The sequence below is a fragment of the Cervus elaphus genome, chromosome 16, assembly GCF_910594005.1.
Source record: "Cervus elaphus chromosome 16, mCerEla1.1, whole genome shotgun sequence".
In the NCBI taxonomy this organism is placed as follows: domain Eukaryota; kingdom Metazoa; phylum Chordata; class Mammalia; order Artiodactyla; family Cervidae; genus Cervus; species Cervus elaphus.
This window is the reverse complement of record NC_057830.1, coordinates 26,932,796-26,957,464: the sequence shown is the minus strand read 5'-3', so window position 1 is coordinate 26,957,464 and position 24,669 is coordinate 26,932,796. Positions and strand designations below refer to the sequence as shown.

The 24,669-nt window shown below is 47.7% G+C and overlaps 1 protein-coding gene across 3 annotated transcripts in view; it reads right to left on the bottom strand.

Moving 5' to 3' along the window:
• Positions 1 to 17,008, bottom strand: part of IPPK (inositol-pentakisphosphate 2-kinase) — a 48,301-nt gene extending 31,293 nt beyond the window's left edge. The window contains exons 1-4 of one of the 3 annotated variants that reach the window (XM_043927876.1): positions 16,768 to 17,008; positions 8,142 to 8,189; positions 5,964 to 6,059; positions 2,659 to 2,725 (exon numbers count right to left, since the gene is read on the bottom strand). In XM_043927876.1, the coding sequence (XP_043783811.1) occupies positions 2,659 to 2,725; positions 5,964 to 6,059; positions 8,142 to 8,189; positions 16,768 to 16,848 (292 nt within the window). In that variant the 5' untranslated portion in view covers positions 16,849 to 17,008. The remainder of the gene's footprint in view (positions 1 to 2,658; positions 2,726 to 5,963; positions 6,060 to 8,141; positions 8,190 to 16,767) is intronic. The other 2 variants (XM_043927877.1, XM_043927875.1) reach the window with 2 other exon arrangements.
• Between the last annotated feature and the right edge of the window lie 7,661 nt (positions 17,009 to 24,669).

Sequence of the window (24,669 nt, the reverse complement as noted above, 5' to 3'; positions counted from 1 at the left end):
GGGCAGCCACACAGGTGGCCAGCTGTGTCTACATGCCCAAGTCCCAGCGAAAACCTTGACCCCTCTTCTCTCAGCTGGTTTTAACTTGTGTCCCTAAGCCATAACCATGAGAATAACAGTGAGTTCTGTGGGTCCTCCTAGCAAATTATCAGACCTGAGGTTGGTCCTGGGGACCCCCAAATATGCAGCTGCCATCAAAAGTGAGAGTGATCTTGGGAACTGCCCCCCAATTCTGCTGACTCCCTTAACCCAGAAGTTCAGAGAGGAAGGCGGCAACAGCCACTACCTTCCTTTTAAAGCTTCCTTCAGAATATTCAAACACTAACATTTCCTCAGCACTGACTACTAGAAGTTATACTGTAGACAGTCACATAAGATATGGCCTCTAGATCCCAAGAGAAGTCACCTTTCCTCCTTCCACACAAGGCTGAGTATGAGTCGCTGTTACAACAAGGGAGAGTCTTATTACTGTTAAGTAGTATAACTGCTGATTATAAAACGAACGATGCCACATGGCACTAGTAACTAGAAGGCAGACTCACAGCAGGCCTCAGTCTGTCTAGATGAGGAAAACAGAGCCAAGACACAGTCCAGGTTTTGAACAAGGCTGCTGCCTCCTTCCCCTTCGTTGGCCGTTTCCACCCATGAAGCCCTGCTCCTCACTGCTCCCCAAAACAGGGGCTCCAGGGCACAGTATCCTGTTTTCTTTCATTTTCCTAATCAAATACAGAAAAACTTTCATATTGGCTTACTACACACTCTGACTGCCTGGCTGTGATTTAGGAAGAGAAATGTCACTCCTTAACAACGTAAATTTTGCATCCCTGTCTCTGACTGTGAAAGGAAAAGCTTTAACATGGTTAGTGTCATTACTGTGACGAATAAGTGTAGGGGAAGTACCTGAGGTGTGGAGGGAAAATACCTGAGCTGATGGGGGAGAAGTTATGTGAGGTGATGGGAAGGGGCGGTTATGAGAGGTGATGCGGTGATATATGAGGTGTTGGGAGGGAGGGTATGTGAGGTAATGAGGGAAGATATGTGAGGTGATGGGGGAGGTACATGAGGAGATGAGGGTATGTAAGGGGTATGATAGTGAGTGGGTATGGGAGATGGTAGGATGGTAGGAGAGGATGTGAGGTCTTAGGGGAAAGTATGGGAGGTGATGGGGAGAGTATGGGAGGTGATGGGGGGGAGGGTGTGTGACGGGATGGGGAAAATATATGAGGTGATGGGGGATGTATGTGAGGAGACAGAAAGTATGTGAGGTGATGGGGAGAGGGTACGGGAAATAATGGGCAGAGAACACGTAAGATAATAGGGGAAGGTATGGGAGGTGATGGGGGGTATGTGAGGTGACAGGGAGAGGATATGGGAGATGATGGGAGGTATGCAAGGTGATGGGTGAAGGTATAGGAGGTGATGGGGCTATGTGAGGTGATGAGGGAAGGTATGGGAAGTGATAGGGAAGGCATGGGAGGTGATGTGGGGAGGTATGAGGAGATGAGGGGTATGTGATATGATGGGGAGAGGGTATGGGAAATGATGAGGGGAGGGTATGGGAGATGATGAGGGAAGGGTATGGGAAGTGATGGGGGAAGACAGGTGATTGGGGAAGGTATGGGAGGTGATGAGGGAAGGTATATGAGGTGATGGGGGAAAGTATGTGAGGTGATGGGGGAAGACAGGTGATTGGGGAAGGTATGGGAGGTGATGGGGAAAGGTATGTGAGGTGATGAGGGAAGGTATGTGAGGTGATGGGGGAAGACAGGTAATTGGGGGAAGGTATGGGACGTGATGCGGGAGGTATGTGAGGTGATTGGGGAAGGTGATGGGGGTGGTCTGTGAGATGATGGAGGGTATGTGAGGTGATGGAAGAAGGTACTGGAGGTGATGGGGTAATTGGTATGTGTGGTAATTGGTTTGATAGGGGAACATATTAGTGATGATGGGGAAGGTATGGCCAGTGGGGAAAGGTACAGAAGGTGAAGGCGGAAAGTCTGGGAGATGAGGAGGAGCAAGTATATATGGGGGGAGGGGTACATTTCTACTGCTGGGTAGAATCATGTGTGGTGATGGAGGAAGCTATGTATGGTGATCCAGTTCCAGTTCTGTCCCTCAGTCGTGTCTGACTCTACGACCCCATGAACCAAAGCACGCCAGGCCTCCCTGTCCATCACCAACTCCCGGAATTCAGGGAAGTAAGTGAGGTGTGGTGGGAGGTACAAAAACTCAAGTTTCCCAGCTTACCTCAAGAGGCTAAGCAGATTGGGTGGTGCTGGCTGGCTTCTGAAAGAAGGGCCTCAGGACTGCCCTCCTCTAGGGCCTGGCCCACCCTCCACAGCTCAGGTCTGCTCTGGTTTTCTTTTGGACTCCTCCAGACCACCCTAGAGCCCACCTTCCTTTCCCTAACTCTCCTCCATCTCCTTCACCTACCTTTTGCCCCTCAAAGGCATTTTTATTTTTATGAATTAGTTCTTGGTCATATATTCCCTGCAGTGATCTGCATATTTGACACCCAGAATTGTATTCACAAACTCCTAGGATTTCTACCCCTGATAATGAAGTTCCTGGCAAAAGAATTGCTAAAAACTGTATCTATCTAACATCAAACACTTTTCAAAGGGAATATTATAAATTTTGTAAGTTAGAAACCCTTACCTGGTCTTTCACATTGTATCTTTAAGCAAAGCTGTTTCACAAAATCTAAAGGCAGCTGAACAACTTCCTGTAAGAGCAAATAAGAAACACTCAGTGTGTGTTACACAACAAGGGAAACGTACTTAACACCACAGAACCACAGACGTTAAAATGGTACGCTTTATGTTATGTATATTTTACCACATTAAAAAAACACTCAGTATGTGAGTTTTGGGAATAAAAGCTGCTCTGTTATTTTAAGGACATGTCCAGATTATGTCCAACTCTTTGGGACTCCATGGACTGTAGCTCCTCTGTCCATGGAATTTTCCAGGCAAGAAATACTGGAGTGGGCTGCCATTTCCTTCTCCAGGGGATCTTCCCGACCCAAGGATCGAACCTACATCTCCTGTGTCTCCTGCGCTGATTGGTGGATTCTTCACCACTAACGTCTCTGTGCACTAACAGGAATAGGCCCTCCTCAGGGTGGCTGGTGTCCACAATGGCAGTGGCTAGCAGCGTGCCCAATGTCACCCACAATCAGTCTCCAGAGAACGCTCCTCAGGCAGCTCCTATGTTCTCACGGCGCCCTCATCCTCATTCTTCGGGGGTCTGTGGATGGCAGAACAGGGGCCCGAGACAGCCCTCTGCCTGCAAAAACATCCTCACCAGTGGTCTCCTCGGGAAACCTGAGGCTTCTCACATTCCCATCTGAGAAGCAGCTCAAGGAACAGGGTCTGATCAAATATTAATCTCTGGGTAAGGGATTTCCCTCATGGCCCAGTGGCTTAGACTCCACACTCCCACATGCAGGGGGCCAGTGTTTGAGCCCTGGTCAGGAAACTAGATCCCACATGCCACAACTGAAAAGATCCTGCAAGGTGCAGCTAAGGATCCCACATGCCACAGCAAAGATCCAAGATCCCATGTGCTACAACTAAATCCCAGCATAGCCTAATAAAATAAACTTAAAAAAAAAATAAAACCCCAGGTGAGACATCCTATGCCCCCATCAGCTACAGGATGGCCAATATTTGGTGCATTTGGGCAAAAAACAAAGAAGCAACTTCTTTTTGCTTTGCTGTTTCTTTGCAATCTCCCAAACTAAGAGTTTCTATTTAATCCACATTGCTCACACTCTTCCCTGTATTTCCAGGGTGGCAGAATTCTGACTTCTAAAGAATCCCAAGGGGATGGAAGAGACTGGCCTAGAAAGAGGATGCTGGAATTCTGTCCATTTACATGCCACACCTTCTCCATCACGCCCTGTCCCACCTAACCTCCAACTCACAGGAAGACAGGCCCAGATCAGTCCCCAAACCAGCCAGGCAGGGTTGGAGGCAGCATGGCACAAGGGGTGTGTCTGTCTCTCTATCTGAGCCTTGCTCTCACCACTGGGCTAGTCATTTCTCATCTCAGGACACAGAAGAGGGAAACACTCTTAACAGGGCTCCCCTCTAACCTAGCTCATGTCATCAGGAGGAGAAAACCGTATGGTTTACAAATGTTGATTCTGCCTGAATATGGTCCTATTTGGACCAGAGAGGTGCTCTGTATCCCATGTTCAACAGTGCTGGGCCTGAGAGGCAGTCCTCTCACTACCACAGCCACCTGGAGGAAAAGCAGATTGTGCTTCACTCTGGCAGTGTCTTCATGCGAAGGAGGTATGTCAACAGGGTGAATATTCCCAAAATGGGACCTTGTGAATCCACCTCACAGGCCCAGAGCCTTGTCCACTGTGGACAAACAGAATCAAACTTGGGAGTCAGAGCATGCCCAAGGCCCTGAAGGGACATCCCCGTGCTATTCCCACCTGCCAGGCTGCCGCTGGCTGGACCCGCAAGCTCCTCACCACTCTTCTTCACCACTGGCCCCTCCTGGAAGAAAGGTCTAGAGCCCCTGAGTGAGACAGAGAAGCACTCCCACTTGGTCAGATGAGCATCCTCTCACCCCAAGAAGGACACTGGTAGTCGGCACACCTGCATTCTCTCAGACACCGTTCAGGCCAAGAAGTCGGTGGCGCCCAGCACACAGTTACGCAGGCTCTCACAGGCAGTGGGTTTCAGGCTTTCACAATTTAACAGGACAGCTGGGGAGGGGTGGTGCCGGCCCCCAGGATGGCCTCAGTGGCCTTTGCCTCTGTGTAGTCCCATACTGCCTAGAATTGATCTGTGGAGACCCCAGGATGCTGTGGAAATGACAGACACAACTTCTCGACAGGTCATCTCAGACCGCGCACCGGAAGGGTCAGGACCGAGCCACAAGGATGCTCAGAGCCCTGCAGAGAGTCCACATGGGGCGCTGCTGAGCCCAGCCAACAGGTCAGGGGCCAGCACCACACTGCAAGCTCCATGGTTCTGGGCCACCCTGGAAGAGGATCCTTAGCCCCAGTCTTCAGAGAAGACCACAGCCCTAAGGATCCCAGAGAAGCACCACCCACAGTACATCCCAAGCTGTCCAAGGAGGACACTTTGCTGTCAGAGCCACTTAAAATTCTACTTTGCCAGGCGATCGATCCTTAAGCTTCAAAGAAACTTTCCCTGAACCTTCTTGGTATCATTTTTCTCAAGATGCACACAAGGTACCGAACGTGCAAAACAGGCAGCGCTCCTCCCTCTGTTTAAAACGACAAATCTGATCATCTGTTCCGGCTTCTGACCTAAGACAAACAGTAAGGCCAGCAGAAGCAGAGGGGCAGCAGGGATCAAAGCCAAGGTGTAAGAGTGACTGTCCCAGACACGGACCACGGCCATCTGCTCTGAGGGTTGCCAGAATCACAGGGCCACTCCATTGAGGCTTCTTATGCTGCCCTCTCCATGAGCATCCAAACAGCAGACCTCGCCTGTAACAAGTACTCCTCTCCGTGAGTGAGACCACCTGCAGTCAGGTGGACGCCATCACCCCACCTGAGCTTCAGCTGGGGTCTCCCACGAGACCAGGTCACACCTCCCAGTACGGGGGCCCGCTTTTCTCCCTACCTTGCTCTGAGGGGCCCATCAAAGATCCAGGCTGCTGCCTGCACCTCACTCAAGAGCTCTCACCAACTTGAGTGCCCCCCTGAGGGTGGAGTGGTGGAGTCCCAGGGGTCTGGCAAGTTAAGGTCTGACAAAGTATCTCAGAATCCCATGCTTCTTAGCTAGCAAATGAAAATAACAGGATCTGCTCTGCTACCTCATGGGGCAAAAATGAGAAAAGCACTTGGAAACTCTGTAACTAACATGAGGGGTTACTGTGAAGCACAAACTTTCAAACTATAATTGAGGAGTTGGTATTTTGATACAGAATGTGCCCATGACTTTAGACTACATTTAAAAAAGATCACTTACCCCACAATGAACATAGTTCTCACCCAAAAACTCTTTCATGACATTTTTGCCAAAGTCCACTATGTTCTGTAGGTGCTGAAATATTTCTTCCGAGGTCTGTAAAAGAGAAGGACAAGAAGGCCTCAATGCCCGGGAGCTCCTAGAAAGCAGACTCCGATACCACCATGAGCCCCTGTCACATACAGGGCTGCCAAGTACGTGGCCACAAAAAACCACCAGTGGCCCTGGACCCAGAGGAAGGTGAGCCCCACCGTGAAGACTACCATACTCAATGGAGTGTCTGTCCCCAAGGGCCCCTGGACCACCTCTGCATTCTACTCAGGGCCCCATGTGATTCTGAAGCTGTAAGTTTAAGAACTATATTTGTGGCCCTGCCTTCCTCACACCAGGAACACATGTGAATTCCACCTGTGGCCTGTGCATACCTTCTGAGGAATTTGACTTTAAAAATCTTTCCCATCCAAAAATTACTAGACATTTAGATTTTATTCTTCAGCCTCTAAATGTAGAAATAAAACACTTTCACCCCAGAGGTTCTTAAAGAGTTGATAAGCTGTGAGATTTAAGTGAGCTAGAAAATCAATCTTGTACCCCTCACTCTGACCCAAGGCAAGAAGGAGAAAGGGTTGATCACAGGTCTCACTCAGGAGCAAGAGGGCTGTCTTCATCAACAGCGGGCTGAGAGGTGCCTGACACATGGCTCAAGCTCTGAGAAGGTCTTGGTCTGAGCTGCTACGCATGCACCATAACACAGGCAGACCATAGCCTGCATCCCAAGGCACTACTGCGTTAGGATGAAGCCTGGCAAAAAACTCCATAACACATCCAGTGGTTCTGTAGAGCTGTGGCCACAGGCTTCTGACAAAAAGGTCTTATTATTGACAGAATTAACAGACACAATTTCCCACAAATAATGCAGCTGGCATCACATAGAGCCATTTATATATCAACAACAAAAAAAACCCAGCAAACTGTTGCCTTGAAAGACATTACCTCAATCAATGTAAAGAGGAAGAACTGAAAATAGAGGCATCCAGACAACTCTGACCCTTCACCAAGGCCAGGCTCCACAGACCCCGAGTGGGGAAAGGGGCGAGGGGAGAGGACTGAGGCAGCCTCCGAAATGTTTCTCCTCTCCACCTGGATTCCACAGAGACAGAACCTCCTGCACGATTCTCTTCAGCAACTGCACCCCCATCCTAAGCCATCCTTCTCTACACTGACCACACCAGCCCCGGACCTCACTGCAGTCAGTCCCACTGTGACGACGGTCCCAAGCTTTCTCCCCTGGTCCCCGCTTCTCATTCTATGAAACTAACCCCCAAGAGTGCCTTTCATTTGCACAATCAGCCACCGTTGGCACCCGTAAGCCATCCACCTCACCATCTTTTCTGGCTGTTTCGCCATAATTCAAATGAGGTGAGGTGGTGACTCATGTCTCCGACACCCTGATCTTGAGCCCAATTTCTACTCACCATCCAGAACCACGGCCCTGCCCCCACGGTGTGGGTGTGACCTGCAACTCCAGCCTTTTCTCCCCTTTTAAGGTAAGAATCTATGCTCACATCATGCCCTCCCCACTGGCCATGAAAGACGAAAGGCTCCCACAGGGCTACTGCATATTGACCTCTGTGACCACTTAGATACACACCTCAAGGTAGATAGACACTGCAACCCGGGGGTCAGCAGGCATGTGGCAGAACAACAGTGGTTTTCTAAGGGTGCCCAAAGTACTCTGCTTGGGTGACTCAGAGAACAGAAACCCAGCGCTCCATCTGAACTGCCAGCTATGACTTGTAACACTGACTGTCTACCACAGCATTACAGACTTCATTTTCATAGCTAGACTTCCCCACAGATAGGGAAACTGAGGCAGCGGGTGTGAGGAAATCATCATGGCAAAGCCAAGGCCTGGCCCTGGGTTTCCCAGTCATAAGCAGAGCTCTCTGAACTAGTCTGGGAGGCTCCTGACTCAATACCCAGGGACTAACCATGATGACCCAGCAGGTCAAAGCACTGGGTCCTGCAGGAATGATGGGCACACGGCTTTCAGGAGTGAATGCTTGTATCATATTCAAATTTCTAAAATTAGCATTAATACTTTTGCATCAGAAAAAAATCTAAGTTTTTTCTTCAATAATTATTTTAACGATGGGGTGGCAAATCCACTGACCTTACCTTCTTCCTATTAGGAGGAAACTTCAGAAAACGAAGCACCACACAACGCTGTTGGAAGATAAAGTAGAGTCTGATTAGTACCCACACAAAGCCTGGGGATAAGGGTAGGAGAAGGAGCTGGCCTCACCAGTGCCTCGGACACCCAGTGACCCTGGGAGGAAGTGAGGGCCATTACCGGGCCACGTGTCTGAGGACACTGAGCAACCAGGAAAACCTATGCTCTTTGACCTAGTCAGGCCACTCCCAGTGATTTATCTGAAGGAAAAAAGATGCACAGAAGATTTTAGCTACTGCATATAAAAGTACTGTTTACAATTCCAAATAAGATGTAAACAACCTAAATGTTCAACAAGAGGAGGATGATTCAATAGAGAGGGACATATTCCAGACCCTGGAATACTATGTAGTCATTAACCAGAAAATACGGAAGATCCATATTTACAGACACAGAGGGATAGCCATCATCATTGATAAGTGAAAAAGATAACAGAATGGGGCTTTCAGAATGAACCTATTTTTATAAATATGTGTGTGTGTATATGTGTGTGTGTGTCTGTGTGTCTGTGTCTGTGTCTGTGTGTGTCTGTGTGTAATCAAGAATAATGTATGGGTACAGTGCTATTTATGTAAAGCTCAAAAACAGGTGAGACTAAGATCTCTGGCACCTGGGATGGTCCCTGAGAAAGGTTCTAGAAGGAGCTGGTCATGAGAATACAGGTCCATGTACTTTGTCATAATCAAGCTGTATACCCACATACGATGTTATCCCTTGTTTAAGATAAAGTATGTGCATGCTGCGTTTGTGTGAACTGTCTGAAAAAACTTCAGAACAGATAACCATGTGTCCAGGTATCAACAACTGGGGAACTTAATTTTTTCAAGTTCTGTTTATTTGGATTTTTCCAATTTTTTACAATGTTAATATAACATACATTTCAAAAAAATATAACATTTCAAAAATTTTTTACAATGCTAACATTACATGTCAAAAATGTAAAAAAAAAAAAAAAACTTTTTAAACAAGTACAGCCTTTGAAAACAGCCATTCTTCAAGGAAATAACCTGGATGTGTTATGGAGTCTTGGTAATGGGGGAGATTAATTCCATTTGGACAACTTCAGAAACCATTCCCACGGAGACAGAGAGTTCCAGGCAGAAGGGCTTGGTTGGGAACCTGGGCTGTCAAGCGGTGAACAGAGGAGGAGGGTGAGGTGCAGCAGTCTGGGTGCTGTCTAGGGCACGGGGATCCAGGTGGGGCAGGAGGGGCTGGTGATTGAAGAGGCTCAGAAAGTAGAGGTTTAGCACTCAAAACATGGCCGCGAGCAAGCAAGGCCCATAGAGACCAGATCCATTTCCCCAGCCCACGGCCCCCTGACACTTCCCATCCCACTCTGATGACACACACTCCTCTCAAAACCCCAGACAACCATCACCTCCCTGAGCCCCAAGCCCAGACTTGGGGAAGCCAAGGTCAAGGGCATGTACCAGCCCCTCAGTTCAGTTCAGTTCAGTCGCTCAGTTGTGTCCGACTCTGCGACCCCACGGACTGAGGCACACCAGGCTTCCCTGTCCATCACCAACTCCTGGAGCTTGCTCAAACTCATGTCCACTGAGTCCAGTGATGCCAGCCAGCCATCTCTGCCCCGTCCCAAATCCAGGCAGACATTAGTATTCAATCATGGGAATCAACTGGCCAAGGATTCCATCAAAATTCAAGGAAAAACAAAAGTTGATAATGCAGAAACCCTAATTCTAGCCAACTTCCCAGAAACTCGGGCCCCTAAAAGTACACTCACTTTTTACCTGGACTCCACTATTTCTCAAGACCTACTAAGAAATTCTGAGTGTCATGTTGTGTCTGCTTCAAGGAAAACTGCTTTCTCTACTGACCTGTTTATCATTCAAAACTGTCACCAGAAACGGCCCCACAGGCGCTGCAGTGTCCGCCTTGAAGGCCAGTCTCCACAAACGCCAGCACTCAGCGGCACCCCTGTTTTGGACAGCAAGCACTAACTGCCCCCTCTGAGGCTCTGACTGGGCTGAGCTGGTGGCCCTGTGACGCCCCAAGCCAGCCATGGGACCAGGCGACACCCATTCAGGTGGACAAAAGAGAAAAGATGAGAAATCAACCTTGCCAGCCCTGGTTGGCATAAAGACATGGTTAGTTCAAGGGCCACCCGTGGTGTGTAGCAAGACTGATGCAACCGCCCACAGGGAGATTCCCATGAAGGAGACCAAATGCACACCTAATCTGGCAAACACCAGGGCCCTGCCAGCTCACAAAGTTCTAACCAGTTGTGAAGCAAACAACTCCTTCCCTTTTAAACATCTGAAACCAGATGTTTAAGATATATCTCCTTCACAGTGTCTAGGATAAACGTTAAGAACATGAAGAGAAAGGGATGAGAGTAAGAAGAGGGACTTAAGAAGAGTTTCTGCATGGTCCGGGGCAGAGGTAGCTCTTCCCTGTTCCAAAGCAGGACAGGGAATCTTAGGTGGGACCTACACCTCTTCTGTCCTTCAGGATAGAAAAGTGTGGTGTGCTCTCTTATGCCTTGAAACACTAGATGAAAACCAAAGATTTCAACAAGACTGAAAAAGTCAGTGAATGGAAAAATGACACATATAAATACACACACACACTAAACAATCTCAAAATGTACATGACACTCTACTTATAAAAGAAAGAGAGGGACTTGCCAGGTGGTCCAGTGGTTAAGAAGCTGCCTGCCAATGCAGGGGAAACAGGTCTGATCCCTGCTCAGGGACGATCCCACATGCAATGGGGCAACTTTGCCCAGGTGCCACAACCATGGCGCCTGGGCTCTAGAACTTGCTCTAGAACCCATGGGCCACCACTATTGAGCCTGCGTGCTGCCAATGACTGAAGCCTACAGGCCCCAGAGCCTGTGTTCTGCAAGAAGAGTAGGCCCCACTCCTTACAACTAGAGAAAGCCCACACGCAGCAACAAAGACCCAGTGCAAACAAAAATAAATAAAATTAAAAAGAGTAGAAAGCATTCAGTGAGGGTCCCAGGCTGTGGTGGGGGAGGATCGGCATGTTATGTGCCAGGACCTAGGACGTGCTCTTTGATCCCCCCTGAAAACCCATCCAAGTCATCCGAATACCAAGACATCCGCAAAGTCTGGCTCCTAACAGCTCTAAAAGCACAACCGCGTGACTGACAGCACAGAACCCTGGCTGCCCGGTGCTCTGCAGCCTTGTGCGTGTGTGTGAAGAAGCATCTACAGATTTATGCTGCAGAGTTGAGAGAAAAGGCAGACAACAAAAACAGACAGATACCATTCTTAAGCATTCAATAAAAACATGTTATAGAAGGAAGTGCATCAGGTGTTACCAAAAATTATTTTTACTAGCAGGAAAATGCTGGATGCTTTTTACTTTCTTCCTTCTAATATTCTGTATTTTCTGGGGCGGTGAAAGGAACTAATGATTGGCATTAAATAGAAATGAAAGAATACAAAAACAATGTATCAAGAGGGTCACCTACCCATGTGAAGCCCAAGGGAGGAAATTCATGGGTGGAATTAAGACTCCAGGACCTCTTGGCAAAGGTAAGGTATGACGTGATGAGCTGCTGAAGCCTCGCTGCTGGAGGACAAACCTAAGTCAAGTGAGGATATTACCTCCAGAGGGAGGATACTACCCAGGACAGGACCCCAGGAAAATCCCAGGGAAGCAGAGATTAGGCAACTTTCAAGGGAAAAGGAGACAGATAAACCCAGCAACAGAAGAATAGAGCCTCAGGGTGGTGCCCCAGGCACCCCAAAATGGCTCAGCCCTGCTTTTTGGTGAGGCCACCACTCACAGACACCCCCCTCCCCAAGCCATTGTCCAGATCTTCCACCAGAACACCTATGACAGAACATCAGGCCAGGCCACTTGCGTCCACTGAAACCACCAGAAGCACAACTCAGTTCCAGAAGAGGGATGAGGGGGACGAGGTGTGGGACAGTGTGGGGTTGACAGCTTCAGACAGAACAGACGGAGGGTGAGGGGAGACATTTCACAGAGAGCAGCCCAAGACTCTGAAGGGAGGCCAGACAGGAAGTGGGGACAGCAGGTGCCTGGGCTAGGAAGGGCACTTTCCTTCCCAAGTTTCATCTGTCTCTGTGGACCCACAGCTGCCACAGGCCAGAAGCAGACACAGACGCCAGTTATGAGGTAGGAGACAGGACAGAGGTGGTGTAAGCCCAGGTGGCATTTACAGGCAGGACACTCAGGGACCGCAGCAGAAGAGGTACTCAGAAGGATTCTAAAGCATGGAAAATCCAACAGCAGAAAGAGAAGCAGGATGTTTTGTAAAGACAAACCACAAGTGCATGCAAAGTACAATGAGGGTGACAGATAAGTATGCAAGTCCAAGGGGAGGCTTTAGAGCCCAGGCCCTCCAAGGCCACATGATGGCCACAGAGCCAATGTCCAAACAAACCAAGGGGTGGGTGACCCAGAGCTGTGGTCTTGTCCTTCTGCAGCACAGAGAAGCTTTGCTTACCTTCCTGGTAAAAGGGGCAGGTGCTGTCCTGACAGTTCTGACTGAGGAGGAAGAAGGTTACCATCAGGGTGGGGGAAGTGACCATGCCACCTTAGGATACCAGGCCTAGACTGGCAGACCTCCAAATGCCAGAAAGGCAGACCACAGCACTCACCAAGGCCAGGACTGAAAACCACCAAAGAGAGAATGTCTTGGAAGAACCAAATCCTAACCGTTCAACTGCAGGTGATCCCAGGAATAAAGACAGGGCTACATGCAGAGTTCCTCAGTGAGACGTCACCAAGAAAGAACTCTCATCAGCTTTATCCACCTGTATGAATACCATTAAAAACCTCAAATACAGAATAAGTTACTTGTTTAAAAAAATACTATAGGCAACAGAACATTAACATATCTAACTTTCTACTAGATTCAGGAGAAAATTAAGCCCAGGATTTGGTAATATGTCTTTAAAAGAAGAAAGAACAACTCTTATTTGCTTCCAATATCTCCATTAAGAAGTATGATCTACAAATCAGAAATCCTAAAACATAAGAGAGAAACACACAGCCCCTGACTGCTTGAACCCATCTTCGGGGCCCACACAAACATCCCAGGGCATCAAAATGACTGCAGAAACAATCTGAAGCCCGATCAGAATCTTAGGAAGGACATAAACCCTGAAAGATCAGGAACAAGCTTTTGATAAAAGATCTCGGTTGCCAAGTCTTTCATGTTACCTCTGTCAATAAGGAGGAAAACAACACAACAGCTTAGTGTGATAAAGGGAGTGGGCCCCTACTTCCCCTGCATCCCAGAGGTGAGGGGAGCTGGGGGGCAGCTCAGTGCCGGGGGAGGAACCTCTGCCTGGCCTGCCCTGGGTGACTTCCCCCACTGAACGCGCTTAAGAGATCAACTGACAAACCAGTCTTAGAGTGACCTTCACAGGACAGGCCACCAAGCCAAAACCAACAAGACCAAGGTGAAGAAGGGTCACTGCAGATGTAAAAGCAACACCACCCGGAGAGAAATCCAACGTGGCAGCAGTGCACTTGAGGGTTGCCCGGGGCTTCACGACCACAACTCAGCGTGAGCAGAGTAGGGTGCACTCTCTAGAACAAGCGCCAGCACCCTCAGGTGCAGTGAGGAAAGGAAACTATGTGCCCACAGTGGAAAAGCCCTTGCCCAAGACCCCCACAGGGTCAGTGCCGGGGACTCCAGGCACTAGCGTACACAGCCAAGTTGGCCATAGCCTTTGAGCAGAGGGCTGGTGCCAGGGCCAAGGGCCGGTGCCTGGGAAAAGGTTAAATTGCACAGCTGGTCCCAAGGATGCTGAGCACGGGGCCACGGGAAAGTTACAGCAACCTGTCAAGAACTGGCCTACCATTCAGTCATTTCTTACTGCCCAGCCCTGAATATATCCTCACACTACAGCTCTCCTTGGGCCTGCACTTAACTCCTCCATATCCAGGTCCCATTTTCTGCAAGTCCTGTGCTCCCAGAAGCCTCCCAACTCATCAGGCTGGAAGACTGTGTCTCATCCTACGTTCCTTCAGTACAGATGCCAGACCTTAGGACTGGCTGGCTGAAGGTATGTCAGGCTTTGACACTGGAAGGGACAGGGGATGGATTCATCACTTTTTAGTTCAGTTCAGTCGCTCAGTTGTGTCAGACTCTTTGTGATCCCATGGACCGCAGAACGCCAGGCTTCCCTGTCCGTCACCAAGTCACGGAGCTTGCTCAAACTCATGTCCATTGAGTCAGTGATGCCATCCAACCATTTCATCCTCTATCACCCCCTTCTCCTCTTGCCCTCAATCTTTCCCAGCTTCAGGGTCTTTTCCAAGGAGCTAGTTCTTCGCAGCAGGTGGCCAAAGTATTGGAGCTTCAGCTTCAGCATCAGTCCTTCCAGTGATATTCAGGACTGATTTCCTTTAGGATTGACTGTCTCATCACTTTTTAAGGAACTTTCAATTCTGAAAGTAGATGATGCCCTCTCTGAGGAAATGACCATCTCCCAGTCTGAATGAAGCCTGGTAAAGGTCACACTCTACTTCAGAATGAATGAGGTGGGTCTGCAGAGTCCACCCATGGCAGCAGGAATACATGTTCTCACTCATCCACCTTCTTCTATCCCACTCACACACAGACCCCCTCTCCTTGGGCACAGGGGACCCTGAAAGCTGCCTTCCAGGGCTCCCTTTCCTTCCTGGTCCTCAAGGCCTAAGTAAAGCCGAAAGGCTTCTCAATCCAAAAGGGGCATAATTCTCCCTTTACTCAGCGCCTTCACTTGGTGGGAACGTTTTCTTACGAGACCGCTTGTGATCATAATCTTCAAATGATAACAACCACCAAGCAGGAATGAGCACAGTAACAAAGATTTAGATTTAAAATAAAGAATGAAGAGAACAGGTAACAGAGAAGCCTGATGACTCAGTCTAAAGGAATAGGAAACATGACCTTGACAACTGGAGTTGGGCAACAAGGGAAGGGGCAGCTGCCCTAGAGAGTGGACACATGCTTGTCAGGGACAATGGAGAAGGCATCTGAGTGCCCAAGGCCTGGTGTCCTTTTACTCTGAGTCTGGAAATTGCTCCTTCATCTGATGCTATTTTTGAAACTCAGTTCATTAGCTAAAAGAAGTCTTAATTAGCTTTACATAAAATGAAGATATACCATGTAGTCTTAGTGAGGAATTGGAATATGAGTATTTGAATTGTGAAAGGATGCAGGAGGTCACATAATATTCAAACAACAAAAGGGACTCATACTGGAATATCTGGTGCTTTGCCCAACCCTGAAACACAGTGAGGCCCAGCAGACTGCACAGAGAAGACAGGCTTCAGGTTAAGCCTTGTCAATTATTAATTATCCTAAAGATCTTGAGCAAAGCCTGCAGTCTCACTTCTTCAGTTTCCCAACAGTGCTAATGGGTAACAAAATGCAGAACACAGGGGCCACATGGGTGACTGCAGCTTACCCTACAGCTGCCCCAGGGCACCCAGCTCAGGAACAACAGGGCAGGCCATCACTCAGCTCCTGCGCCAATCACCCTGTAGGAGCTGTTGGGCTGGGTCAGAGCACCTAACCACTGAGCCAAGTGGGGATGATAGTTATCACTTGCATAACTTGTCCAGCTCATCTTTCTAGCAATTCCGCAAAGGGGATTCTGTTACCAGTTTCACTGGGCAAATGCAGAAACTGAACCTAAGCCAGGCAGTGGTAGAACCGGGATTCCACCCAGCTCTGTGTAAATGCAACTCCCATTCTCTTAAGCCCTCAATGACACCTATTGGTTCCTCCCCCAGCCCATCACATTCCTGCCTGGTTGAATCAGACAGCAAGATGTAAGAGAGATCCGGGCCTTAACACAAACCCACAAGCTTCTCTTCCTGGATTCAACTCACTGAGAGTCCTTACCGCACTCTCTGAAACTCATCCTTACTGAATAAAGAAAGGGAAATTTTTTAAATTCTAAAAGATTCTGGAGAAGAACCTGTAGACAATGCTCCACTAATATTAACAACAGCAGTAGGAGAACAGCAATTCCCCGCATTTCAGAGGCTGAACTCCCTCGGTGCTCGGGGAGTTCAAGCACTCCAAGCACTTTGCTTCTTCCTCCGGAGCTTGCCCGTAACCTCTATCTTGCATAAGACTACACCGGGCGTCCTCACCGCGGCTGGGCAGTCGGAGGCGGTTCCGTGTGAGACCAGGCTGGGGGCGTTGGGAGGACACGGAACAGACCCAGGGGGAGGAGATAACACTGGAGGAACAGGGAACCGATCTGGACGGAGGGGAATGCTGGGGAGACACCGCACCAACCTAGGGGGAGGAGGAGAGCGCTGGGGAGACGCGGAACTGATCTGGGGGAAGGCGGTGACACAAAGCGGAGGCAGAACCGACCAGACAGGGTAGTGATGCTGGGGAGAGGCGAAACTTATCTATTCGAGAGGCAGTGACACTCGGGGAACGCGCAACCGATCGGGAGAAGGGCTGCTGGGGAACCGATCCGGGGGTAGTCGGTGCTGAGAGGATGCAGAACCGACCTGCGCTGAAGGGGCTCTGGGGGACGCGTAACCCCCAGGGAGTAGGGTGAGGGCCCTGAACCTCGCCGACAGGCCACCGCTCACCTGCGCATGGGCCACCACTAGGCTCTTGTTGCCTTCACCGTGGTACCGCCATTCATTCTCGTCCATCTTCCCCTCGTCCATCCCACGGTGCGGCCGTGGAGCCTTGCGGGGCCGCGAGCTGGAGGCCGCTAGTTTGCCTGGGCACCAGCCGCCGCCGACCGGGCAGCAGCGCCTGTCACCCGCCACCTCTACTAGATCCAGCGCCGGGACTCGCAGGCGCGGGCCACCGGAAGCCACGCCCCCGAAGCTACCACTGCCTAGCCGGGCAACTTCCAGGTTCCGGCCGGCTTCTCATCTATCGTCCACTGAGGCAGATGGGCTGGCGGCCATCTTAGGTACTGGCCCAGTGACTCACTTCCGGAGCGCGATCATAAGAATCTGAAAGGTTTCCGGCCTGGGCGCCGGAAGTGAGGCAAGCGGGAGGAGCCGGCGGCTCACGGGCTTCCAGAAGTGCCCAGCTGGTGAACGGGGGTCCAGGCGGGTTGTGGGTGGAGTTGTACTGGCGCGCTAGCAGCCAAGGGGGTCCCAGCAGGGGCAGGAGCTGGGGAGGGGGCGGTCCAGGTGGGCCTGGGGTGGGTGGTCTCTAAAGCTGGAGACCACTGGATCATGAGCCTCAGCCTTCTTTTCTGTAGAATGGGATAAATTTCTCACTCATCGGATTGTTAGTATCATCTGATGCAGAATCACACCAGTACCCCAGGAAGTAGAAACATTGTGGTGCACACCTTACAAATAAGGATACGTGGTTTAAAGAGGCAAGTGGACTCATGCTAAATGGCGCTCTTGCCAAAAAGTTACCTGAAAACCTGGGTTTGCCTTTTGATGGGTTTCAAGCCAAAAAGTGGGAGAAGGAAGGATTCATTACTTGCAACAAGTAAGGAGATCCACGGGGATCTTTCCCAAACCAGTGTCTCCCCAAATCAGACAATTGAGGAAGTTTTAAGTATAAAGGAGCTTTGGGAAGTCAGACTGCAAACTTCCGCTGGATGAACTCATGAGAGGCAGAAAAGGTCTACATCATCCCTTGTTATCCAGTCACTAAGTCGTGTCCTAATCTTTGTGACCCCGTGAACAGCAGCATGCCAGGCTGCCCTCTCCTACATTATCTCGCAGGGTTCCTTCAAATTCATGTCCATTGAGTCAGTGATGCCATCCAACCATCTCATCCTCTGTTGCCCCCTTCTCCTCTTGCCCTCAATCTTTCCCAGCATCATTGGTCTTTTCCAATGCGTCTTTGCATGAGGTGACAAAAATATTGGAGCTTCAGCATCAGTCCTTCTGGTGAATATTCAGAATTGACTTCCTTTAGGATTGACTCTCACATACATGACCACTGGAAAAACCATAGCCTTGACTAGACGGACCTTTGTTGGCAAAGTAATGTCTCTGCTTTTTAATGTGCTATCTAGGTTGTTCATAACTTTTCTTCCAAGGAGTAAGTGTCTTTTAATTTCATGGCTGCAATCACCTTCTGCAGTGATTTTGGAGCCCAAAAATACAAAGTCTCTCACTGTTTCCACTGTTTCCCCATCTATTTGCCCATGAAGTGATGGGACCACATGCCGTGATCTTAGTTTTCTGAATGTTGAGCTTTAAGCCAACTTTTTCACTTTCCTCTTTCATCAAAAGGCTTTTTAGTTCCTCTTCACTTTCTGCCATAAGGTTACCTGCATATCTGAGGTTATTGATATTTCTCCCGGCAATCTTGATTCCAGCTTGTGCTTCTTCCAGCCCAGCGTTTCTCATGATGTACTCTGCATATAAGTTAAATAAGTATGTATGATGTGAGAGTTGGACTGTGAAGAAAGCTGAGCACCGAAAAATTGATGCTTTTGAACTGTGGTGTTGGAGAAGACTCTTGTGAGTCCCGTGGACTTCAAGGAGATCCAACCAGTCCATCCTAAAGGAGATCAGTCCTGGGTGTTCATTGGAAGGACTGATGCTAAAGCTGAAACACCAATACTTTGGCCACCTCATGTGAAGAGCTGACTCATTGGAAAAGACCCTGATGCTGGGAGCGATTGGGGGTAGGAGGAGAAGGGGACGACAGAGGATGAGATGGCTGGATGGCATCACCGATTTGATGGACATGAGTTTGAGTAAACTCCGAGAGTTGGTGATGGACAGAGAGGCCTGGCGTGCTGCGATTCATGGGGTCACAGAGTCGGACACGACTGAGTGACTAAACTGAACTGAACTGAGGATTGACTGGTTTGATATCCTTACTGTCCAAATGACTCTCGAGAGTCTTCTCCAGCACCACAGTTCGAAACCATCAATTCTTCAGCACTCAGTCTTCTTTATGGTCCAACTCTCATGTCCGTACATTACTACTGGAAAAACCATAGCTTTGACTATATGGACCTTTGTCGGGAAAGTGATGTCAAGGATGTATATTATCACCCTGCTTATTTAACTTATATGCAGAGTACATCATGTGAAATGCAGAGCTGGATGACTCACCATCCCTTTGGTCCCAACTTACCTGGCATTTCAGACTATCTTTACTGCTGAAACAGAACTGAGAGTCTTTAATACTGATAGAATATCTTTTCTATTGTTACTTTTCATGCCTGATGATGTTATTACCTTAAGGTCATTATTACTGAGACCTGTTCAAGGACAAGAGTTGTGGTCAGGCTTAGACAAAGAGATGGCTTATGCCAAAAATGCCTTCTTCTATGTCAAGAAAGCCATGCTTGGTTTTCTTTCTTTGGGGACCCCCTACACCATCTGCCTACAGGAGGAGTAGATTTCACTGAACCTTGAGGCATACACTTTTTTTTTTTTTTAATTTTTTTATTAGTTGGAGGCTAATTACTTCACAACATTTCAGTGGGTTTTGTCATACATTGATATGAATCAGCCACAGATTTACACTTATTCCCCATCCCGATCCCCCCTCCCACCTCCCTCTCCACCCGATTCCTCTGGGTCTTCCCAGTGTACCAGGCCCGAGCACTTGTCTCATGCATCCCACCTGGGCTGGTGATCTGTTTCACCATAGATAGTATACATGCTGTTCTTTTGAAACATCCCACCCTCACCTTCTCCCACAGAGTTCAAAAGTCTGTTCTGTATTTCTGTGTCTCTTTTTCTGTTTTGCATATAGGGTTATCGTTACCATCTTTCTAAATTCCATATATATGTGTTAGTATGCTGTAATATTCTTTATCTTTCTGGCTTACTTCACTCTGTATAAGGGGCTCCAGTTTCATCCATCTCATTAGGACTGGATCAAATGAATTCTTTTTGACGGCTGAGTAATATTCCATGGTGTATATGTACCACAGCTTCCTTATCCATTCATCTGCTGATGGGCATCTAGGTTGCTTCCATGTCCTGGCTATTATAAACAGTGCTGCGATGAACATTGGGGTGCATGTGTCTCTTTCAGATCTGGTTTCCTCAGTGGAGGCATACACTTTAAGCACGAGGTTTGAATTCTGCCCTTGCCACTTAATGGCAGTGAAACAAAAGGCAGATCTCTTCCCTCTCCAGGCCTCAGTTTATTCCCTATTGACGTGGGACTGATGATCTCACAGAGGTGCTATGAGGATTAAATTAGATAAGTGGGTCTCAAATTCTGTCTCTCCAGACCATTTTAAACTCTAAAAAAATGATGGACAAGAATTTCCTGGTGTGGTGCAGTAGTTAGGACTCTACACTCTCACTGCCAAGGGCTGAAGTATAATTCCTGGTCAGGGAACTAAGTCCCACAAGTCATGTTTTGTTGTTCAGTCACCCAATTGTGTCCAACTCTTTGGGACCCCATGGACTGCAGCATGTCAGGCCTCCCTGTCCGTCACCGTCTCCTGGAGTTTGCCCAAGTTCATGTCCATTGCATCAGTGATGCCATCCAGCCATCACATCTTCTGACACCCTCTTCTCCTTCTGCCCTCGATCTTTCCCAGCATCAGGGACTTTTCCAATGAGTCGACTGTTCACATCAGGTGACCAAAATACTGGAGCTTCAGCTTCAGCATCAGTCCTCCCAATGAATATTCAGAGTCGATTTCCCTTAACATTGACTGGTTTGACCTCCATGCTGTCCAAGGGACTCTCACGAGTCTTCTCCAGCACCGCAGTTTACCATATTACAAATTTATATTATAATATGTTTATCATAAATTAAAACAAAGCTCTAAAAATTATTTTCATTTTAAAGCAATAAACAGTACCTTTTTATTTATTTTTTATGGAGAAGAAACAAAGTGTGGCTTTATTACTTTGCCAGGGGAAGGGGAAACACAGGAGGCTAGCCCCTCAAGAACTGTGCCCCCCACCTCCCCTGGTTAGTAGGGAGAGGTTGCATAGTCAGGTAAGGCTATGTGATAAGGATCAAGGAACATTACCTTTTTAAAAAGTGATATTTCCCCAAAATACAAAGAGTGGCAACAGTTTTACAATTTTGTTGCAAATCTCTTTCAAGTCTGGCTCCCGAGATGACAGCCATAGTCTCACATCTGCTTCTGCGCTGAACCTGTTGCTAGAGTTGCTAGAGTCAAAGTGAAGTGAAGGGAAGATCCCCTGGAGGAGCGCATTATCAACCCACTCTAGTATCCTTGCATGGAGAATCCTGTGGACAGAGGAGCCTGGCGGGCTACAGTCCATGGGTCACAAAGAGCAGGACATGACTGAAGCAACCGAGCACTAGCAAGCATGAGATGAAGTGAAAGTCGCTCAGTCGTGTCCAACTTTTTTTGACCCCGTGTGTAGCAGGAGGCAAAGGGGCAGGGCAAACTTTTGAAAGAAATGACATAGCCCAAGGACACAACATAAACCAATTGGGATCAAACAGGTCCAAGATGGCAGACAAGCCAACTAGACCTTGATCCTCAAACAGCAAGCTAAATGAAACACACAGAGGGGCCATGATAGTTCCAAGACACTGTCAGAAAACCAAGGAGTGGGCAGTGGCTCAATCCCTGGCAATCTCCAACCCTTCCTCAAAATGGATGGAATAAACCAAACCTCCCACTCATTAGCATATGAAATTCAATTCAGTCGCTCAGTCATGTCCAACTCTTTGCGACCCCATGGATTGCAGCACGCCAGGCTTCCCTGTCTATCACCAACTTCCGGAGTTGCTCAAACTGAAGTCCACCAAGTCGGTGATGCCATCCAACCAACTCATCCTCTGTCACACTCTTCTCATCCTGCCTTCAATGTTTCCCAGCATCAGGTTCTTTTCTAATAAGCTGGCTTCGCATCAGGTGGCCAAAGTATTAGAGCTTCAGCTTCAGTATTAGACCTTCCAACGAATATTCAGGACTAATTTCCTTTAAAATTGACTGGTTTGCCCTCCTTGCAGTCCAAGGGACTCTCAAGAGTCTTCTCCAACACCACAGTTTGAAAGCATCAATTCTTTCAAAAGTATCAATCCACTGCTGAGTTTTCCAAATTTGCTGGCATACTGAGTGCAACATTTTCACAGCATCATCTTTTAGGACTTCAAATAGCTCAGCTGAAATTCCATCACCTCCACTAGCTTTTATTTGTAGTGATGTTTCCTAAGGCCCACTTGACTTCAGATTCCAGGATGTCTGGCTCTAGGTGAGTGATCACACCATGTGTTTATCTGGGTCATTAAGATCTTTTTTGTATAGTTCTTCTGTGTTCTTGCCAACTTTTCTTAGTATCTTCTGCTTTTGTTAGGTCCATGCCATTTCTGTCCTTTATTGTGCTCATCTTTCCATGAAATGTTCCCTTGGTATCTCTAATTTTCCTGAAGAGATTGCTAGTCTTTCCCATTCTGTTGTTTTCCTCTATTTCTTTGCATTGATCACTTAGGAACTTAGGAAGGCTTTTGTATCTCTCCTTGCTGTTCTTTGGAACTCTGTATTCAGATGGATATATCCTTCCTTTTCTCCTTTGCCTTTTGATTCTTTTCTTTGCTCATCTATTTGTAAGGCCTCCTCAGACAAGCATTTTGCTATTTTGCATTTCTTTTTCTTGGAGATGGCTTTGACCACATCCTGTACAATGTTACAAACCTCCGTCCATAGTTCTTCAGGCATTTTATCAAATCTAATCCCTTGAATGTATTTATCACTTCCACTGTATAGTCATAAGGGATTTGATTTAGGTCATACCTGAATGGTCTAGAGGTTTTCCCTACTTTCTTCAATTTAAGTCTGAATTTGGCAATAAGGAGTTCATGATCTGAGCCACAATCAGCTCCTAGTCTTGTTTTTGCTGGTTGTATAGAGCTTCTCCATCTTCGGCTGCAAAGAATATAATCAATTTGATTTCAATACTGACCATCTGGTGATGTCCATGTGTAGAGCTGTCTCCTGTGTTGTTGGAAGAGGGTGTTTGCTACGACTGGTGCATTCTCTTGACAAAACTGTTAGCCTTTGCCCTGCTTCATTTCATACTCCAAGGCCGAACTCTCCTGTTACTCCAGGTATCTCTTGACTTCCTACTTTTGCATTCCGTTCCCCTATGATAAAAAGAACATCTTTTCTTGGTGTTAAGTCTTGTAGGTCCTCATAGAACCGTTCAACTTCAGCTTATCCTACATTAGTGGTTGGGCATAGACTTGGATGACTGTGATACTGAATGGTTTGCCTTGGAAATGAACAGAGATCAATCTGTCATTTCTGAGACTGCACCCAAGTACTGCATTTCAGACTCTTCTGTTGACTGTGAGGGCTACTCCATTTCTTCTAAGGGATTCTTGCCTACAGTAGTAGATATAATGGTCATCTCAATTAAATTCACCCATTCCAGTCCATTTTAGTTCACTGATTCCTAAAATGTCGATGTTCACTCTTGCCATCTCCTGTTTGACCACTTCCAATTTGCCTTGATTCATGGACCTAACATTCCAGGTTCCTATGCAATTCTGTTCTTCACAGCATCAGACTTTACTTCCATCACCAGTCACATCCACAACTGGGCTTTTTTTTTTCACTTTTCCTCAGCCTCTTCATTCTTTCTGGAGCTATTTGTCCACTCTTCTCCAGGATCATATTGGGCACTTACCAACCTAGGGAATTCATCTTTCAGTGTCATATCTTTTTGACACTGTGGATTTTCTAATGAAACAGAGTTCCATTGATCAGTGTCTGTTTTTATGACAGAAGCATATTGATTTTTTGTTTCTTCTTTTGCCACGCTGCCCAGCATGTGGGATCTTAGTTCTCCAACCAGGGATCAAACCCAGTCCCTCACAGTGAAAGTGTGCAGTCTTTAACCACTGGATCACCAGGGAAGTCCTAGTATCATGTCATTTTATCTTTGTAATGTAGTTTGAAATCAGGAAGTAGTAGTCCTCCAGCTTTGTTCTTCTTTCTCAAAAATACTTTGGGTACACAGGGTTTATTGTGGTTCGATACAAATTTCAGATTTTGTGTGTGCGCGCGCGTGTGTGTGTGTGTGTGTGTGTGTGCATGTGTATGTGTGTGAAAAATGGACTGGAACTTTAATAAGAGATTTCACTGAACCTATAGTCTGCTATGAGTAGTATGGATACTTTAAGAATAATTATTGCAATCATAAAACAGGATTTTCTTTCCACTTATTTGTGCCTTCTTCAATTTCTTTCATCGGTGATTTATATTTTTTAGTGTACAGGTCTTTCACCTCCTTGGTTAAGTTTATTTGTAGGTATTTATTTTTATAATTTTGTTGTTTTGGGGGTGTGCTGGGTCTTCATTGCTGCCCGTTGGTTTTCTCCAGTGGTGGCAAGTGAGGTCTACTCCCTAGATGCAGTGTGTGGGCTTCTCACTGTGGTGGTTTCTTGTTGCAGAGCATAGGCTCCAGGGTGTGTGGGCTTCAGTACTTGCAGCACGTGGGCTCAGCATTTGTGGCATTCAGGCTCCACAGCACAGGCTCAGTAATTGTGGCTCACAGCCTTAGTTGCCCCCATGGCATATGGAATCTTCTCAGACCAGG